Source organism: Mesoplodon bidens (genome assembly GCF_964165515.1).
Source record: "Mesoplodon bidens genome assembly, chromosome: 17".
Lineage (NCBI taxonomy): Eukaryota > Metazoa > Chordata > Mammalia > Artiodactyla > Ziphiidae > Mesoplodon > Mesoplodon bidens.
Genome location: NC_138174.1, coordinates 17,989,709 through 17,995,708, shown reverse-complemented (window position 1 = coordinate 17,995,708; position 6,000 = coordinate 17,989,709). Strand labels below are relative to the sequence as shown.

The 6,000-nt window shown below is 39.6% G+C and overlaps 1 protein-coding gene across 11 annotated transcripts in view; it reads right to left on the bottom strand.

Moving 5' to 3' along the window:
• Positions 1-2,290: 2,290 nt before the first annotated feature.
• The window catches only part of RCBTB1 (RCC1 and BTB domain containing protein 1), a 48,591-nt gene continuing 44,881 nt past the window's right edge, over positions 2,291-6,000 (bottom strand). For all 11 annotated transcript variants that reach the window (XM_081215027.1, XM_081215031.1, XM_081215035.1 and 8 more), the window contains one exon: positions 2,291-4,563. In XM_081215027.1, the coding sequence (XP_081071153.1) occupies positions 4,423-4,563 (141 nt within the window). In that variant the 3' untranslated portion in view covers positions 2,291-4,422. The remainder of the gene's footprint in view (positions 4,564-6,000) is intronic.

Sequence of the window (6,000 nt, the reverse complement as noted above, 5' to 3'; positions counted from 1 at the left end):
TGGTAGGAATGTAAATTGGTGCAGTCACTGTGGAAAACAGTATGGAGGTTCCTCAAAAAACTAAAAATAGAACTATCATATGATCCAGCAATCCCACTCCTGGGTATATATCCAAAGAAAATGAAAACACTAATTCAAAAAGATATGTGCAACCCAATGTTCATAGCAGCATTATTTACAATAACCATGATATGGAAGCAACCATGTGTCCATCAACAGATGAATGGATAAAGATGATGTGGTGTGTGTGTGTGTGTACTAGTCAGTCATCAAAAAGAAGGAAATTCTGACATTTGCAGCAACATGGATGGACCTGGACAGTATTATACTTAGTGAAATAAGTCAGAAAGACAAATACTGTATGTTATCACTTATATATGGAATTTAAAAATAAAACAAACTATTGAGTATAACAAAACAGAAACAGGCTCACAGATACAGAGAACAAACTAGTGGTTACAAGTGGGGTATGGGAAGGGGGGAGGGGCAAGGCGGGGGTAGGGAATTAAGAGGTACAAATTACTATGTATAAAATAAAGTATAAGGATATACTGTACTGCACAGGGAATACAGCCAATATTTTATAATAACTATAAATGGGTATAATCTATAAAAATTTTGAATCACTATGTTGTACTATCTAAAACTAAGATAGGGGCTTCCCTGGTGGCGCAGTGGTTGAGAGTCCGCCTGCCGATGCAGGGGATGCGGGTTCATGCCCCGGTCCGGGAAGATCCCACATGCCGCGGAGCGGCTAAGCCCGTGAGCCATGGCCACTGAGCCTGCGCGTCCGGAGCCTGTGCTCCGCAACGGGAGAGGCCACAACGGTGAGAGGCCCGTGTACTGCAAAAAATAAATAAATAAATAAAACTAAGATAATATTGTAAATCGAGTATACCTCAATTAAAAGAAAAAAAAAACCAAGTCTTCATCCCAGACCCACTGAATAAAGATTTCCCCTGGTCTAGATGATGCTGTAACTTCAGCTTCCCTCCCTGATGTTACATCCTATAGCAAAGCTTATCTGAGTAACAGTTCTGATGCCATGATGTTTATTTCTTAAAAAAAACCCTCTGTCCACCACTTTACTTTCAAATTTCACCATTCATGGTGGTAACTCAGCACAAGGGAGCAACATGTATTTGTCATCAAGTGGCAAATATCGGGCAAATTAAAACAGACCTGGATTTTTACTTTAGCAGTGTCACTGCTGAAAAAAATTATTTAATATGAGACTAATTCTGCCTACTTTATGGTACAAAATGTGGGCACTAAAAAAGAAAACGCATGTGAAGCACAGGGCACAAAATGCCTGGCATTGTGCGAAATAAATGTTCTCATCCACACCACACACAGAAACACATGCCCTCCCCTTGCCAACATTTCCGCCTGAGAGGCCCTGGTTTATTTTCCCATTCTAACCAAACAAACTTGCTTATGGTAAAGTTCTGGAAGGCTCATTATTCCCCACCTCTAAGCCTTTGCTTGGGCCACTTACCGTTGTTTTGGAAATGAGTTAAAAGGACATTTGTGTTGCCCCCTATGCTGCACAAACATGACCTTCAGAACAGTTGCTTCTCATACTAACCCTATTGGGTTTCCTCTCAATGAGTTAGGAAAAGCTGTTTATAAATGTTATTATGCTGTTAATTCCTAAACCTCTCTCCTCTCTCCCAATAATTCTTACATTCCTTGAGGAGAGGGACTACGTCTCTCCCTTCATTTATGAGTCCCCAAAAGGATCCGCACACGTTTCTCTACTGTGACAGTTCAATTGCAGTATCTTTCAGCAGGAAGAAAACCAAAGCATATCTTCTGGGGTGGGGAGGGTAGTTGAGAAACAGCATGTTTATGGTGGTACCTGTTTTTAGTCTGACACCCAAGAATCACAGTACTGGTTTTTTTTAAACTGGCAAAATGCACATTACCATGTTAACCATGCTTAAGTGTACACAGTTCAGTGGCGTTAAGCCCATTCACATTGTTGTGTATCATCCACGCACAGAAGTCTTTCCATCTTGCAAAACTGAAACTCTGTACCTATTAAACAATAACCCCTCATACCCTTTCTCCCAGCCCCTGCCAACCACCACTCTACTTCCTATGAATCTGACTACTCCAGGGACCTCATGTAAATGGAATCATACAGTACTTGTCCTTTTGTGACTGGCTTATTTCACTTAGCATAATGTCCTCAAGGTTCATCCAAGCTGCAGCATGTGTCAGAATTTCCTTCCCTTTTAAGGCTGCATATTATTGATTTTTGAGAGGGAAAAAATAACTCTACATGCTATTTTAACAGATGGCTTTATTTATTAATATGTCACTCTAAACATTACATAAATACAACCTATATAACTAGCGTATCAAACCTTGTTCCAGTAGGAAGTTCAAGAGTACACTTTAGGGCTATTTGAAGAAATACCAATACTTTGGCTTTCATTATTATATCAGATGAAAAAAAACAATTCAAAGAATAGTTTTCATCACCTGCTATGATTAACAACAAAACCAAGTAGAAAAATAAGAGAGCATATTTAAAAAAAAAACAACACAAGATACTCAAGTACTTTCTGAGAGACTTTTTTCTGTTCTCTTCACTGAAAATATACTCATACAAATTACTCAGTAATCTAATATGAGAAGTGGTTCTTCATCTATTGGGAACTCAGTAAATATTTGCTTAGTGAATGAACTATCTATGGAAATGGATCTAGGTTAATTTGTGCTTTTTCAAAGTTTTTTTTCAAGTAAGAGCAATAGTAAACTTACTGAAGTTCTTGTTTTGTCCAGATCATAAGCCTATAGACAGTGATTGTTAGAAACACTACCCATCATAGCTAATAATCAAATTAATGTACATTTATCAACCTAGTAAGAAAATTCTATTATGTTGCAGAACTAATTCTAACCTAATAACTCACTGGGCTTCGATCACTTGCAACATGGTCAAGAAAAGGGGGCTGGGACTTCCAGGTTTGTGTTTATTTCACCTATCAATGAATTTCCATCTTTGGGCCCTCACCCACCAACATACACTTAGAAACATTGCTAAAAACAGTAGCTGCAGCATCTCTTCACCCTCTTGTTAATTGGGGTCTGAAAATGGATTCGGTCTCTAAATTCAGATGGAGGACCTTCCAAACATGAAACAGTTCACTAAAGGAGCTCCCACAAACGGAAATGAGTCCGTGGGCCAGAGAGCAGAATAAAGCTTTGTTCTTGAAGCAAGCTCAACGGGCACACAGGATAAAACTCAGAGTTGAACACTCTTACTTCCCAAAGTCACATTTCATAACCAGACCAAAAAAACGCCCTCATAATTTAGATCCCTTTTCAAAGTTACCTAACACAATTAAAAGGAAAGGAAAATCAAATGTGAAAGCTGGTGACATTTCAAATAAGCAAAATGCGTGACAGCATTTGGCATAGATAAAAATCAATAAAAACAAATTCTATTAAGTCCTGTAAGAAACTTGGTTTTAAGAACCACTGATTTGAGTCAGACGTAGCAGATCTGATGATTCAGCAACCACAATTCAGGAAGGCAAGAGTACACTGAATATGTCACTATTTTCCTCTTATATGATTAGCATTTACAGGAGAAAAGGTGGGGGGATTTCAATTTGGGTTCTCAAATTTAACCTTAATAAAAACGCTGTTAGTAGGGGAGACTCTTGAGTTATAAAATATCCGCTTTCACCCAAACGAAGTTTCTTTCATTATCAAGTTTTCACAGATAGTTCTACGTTACTACTCTTTATGTACTTAAGTCTTAAGAGAAACCCTGACTAACCTAGAAATCCATCTTCACATAATTATCATTTCAATAGGCTTATATTAAATTGAATATTATTTTGAAATTTAAAAAGTCATCAATAATGCAAATACACAAACAAAAACCTCAGACAATCTTAACTATTCCTTCACAGTGAGGCTACTGAACTAACAACTAATGCAGCCCTTCAACAAGCCCCCAAGTCAGCATCTGTCATTCCCAGCAGGGCCTCTACATCTCTCACAGTTGGCACCCTATCCCAACCCCTGGCGTCAAAAGGGTTGTTGATGTGCAAGCCAGGAGACGTGCCACAAAGCCCCCTTTCCAACTTCAGGAGTTCCTCTAATCAAAACCAAACCAAACAAAAAACAAACAACCAGCTAGACTTTCACCCTTTTACAATGTCCCAGCCAAACGTTAAGGTCACATTTAAAATATACACATCTGGAAATAAGGGTTGTTTAAAATGGGTTCAGGAAAAGCCGTACACCCTTCCTGTATCCTTACACAGAGAACTGTACCTCCATGTGAGCAAAACAACCTGATGGGCTCTTTTACCTGCAGAATTACATCACCCATAGAGCACAAACGACACACCATCACCAGCCCCAGAGCACTCACACAAAACCCAGCAGTCTTGGGCTTCAGTTCTTAAAGGCTCCACATTTACTGGCTTTAGCAATGAATTCCTTTAGCAGAGGGCCATCCATTTGCCAAAATGCTGCAGTCTGTGTAACTTCTGTCAAATGATTGATGCAAAACTTAAAGCAGAATTCTTCTAAATCCTGGACACACACAACAAAAATAAAAACAAGAAGAGGCCTTTTTTAATTAACTTTGAATTACTTCTCTCCAGCTCCCTCACCCTCCCCCAGAAGAGATTTGAGGCCAGAAACCTCAAACTAGGCAAACAAGTGACCACAGGTACATGTCAGAAAAATACAAACTATTTACTCACCATACAGTAAAAGCAATGGTTCCCCTACTCAAGTCTGACTCTTCAAAACACACACACACACACACACACACACAAACAGTGGTGGGGTGATTTCCTCATGGTTATCACATAGTCTAGTCACTCAAAGACATGGTTTTAAAAAGCTGAAAGCAACTTTTGCCCATATCATATGTTTTACCACATTCAAGAAGTCAGAGAAAAGAATTAAGATGTGGGTCATTTGGTCCAAGGAAGAGAAGACTTTAAGAAACAGAAAAGTGATGAAGAGAAATGGTCAACCTAAAGTGACACATTAAAAATAAAACTTCCAAAGACCTTAAATTCACTTTCATGCTCTCCTATATAAAAATGCCTTCATTTTTAAAGCCACAAAGAATAATATACTACAACTTCCACCATGCTAATTTCTCAGATAGTCAATCCACAAAAGAATAGTCACAGAGACTTTTCAGTTAGACAAATGGAAGTTACCAACTACCAACGTTCAGAGGGAGAGTAACATACACAAGTGGCAAACCAGAACAATTTAAAAATCTATTTCTGGGCTTCCCTGGTGGCGCAGTGGTTAAGAATCCGCCTGTCAATGCAGAGGACACGGGTTCAAGCCCTGGTCCGGGAAAATCCCACATGCCGCGTAGCAACTAAGCCCGTGCACCACAACTACTGAGCCCGCATGCCTAGAGGCCACGAGCCACAACTACTGAGCCCGTGTGCCACAACTACTGAAGCCTGCACGCCTAGAGCCCATGCTCCACAATAACAGAAGCCACCACAATGAGAAGCCTGCACACCACAACGAAGAGTAGCCCCTGCTCACTGCAACTAGAGAAAGCCCGCGCACACAATGAAGACCCAACACAGCCAAAAATAAATAAATAAAATAAATTTTTTTTAAAAGATCTATTTTTACCTATGCTAAGACATGCTTTCATCTCCAGCAAAACTCTACTATATTGTTGTTTGTCCCTTCAAGCATTGGAACAGGGGCTTCCCTGGTGGCGCAGTGGTTAAGAATCTGCCTGCCAATGCAGGGGACACAGGTTCGAGCCCTGGTCTGGGAGGATCCCACATGCCGCGGAGCAACTAAGCCCGTGAGCCACACTACATTACATCGAGTATATACTTTAAGAACTTTTTTATATAGTACAGGTATACAAATGGTGCTTCTAATTACAAATCAGTTCATATACCTATGAAAATAGTTTTATCAACTGCCTTCCCTTCCCCTCCAATTAGTTTGGAAAGATTTCTCAGTAGAGACTTG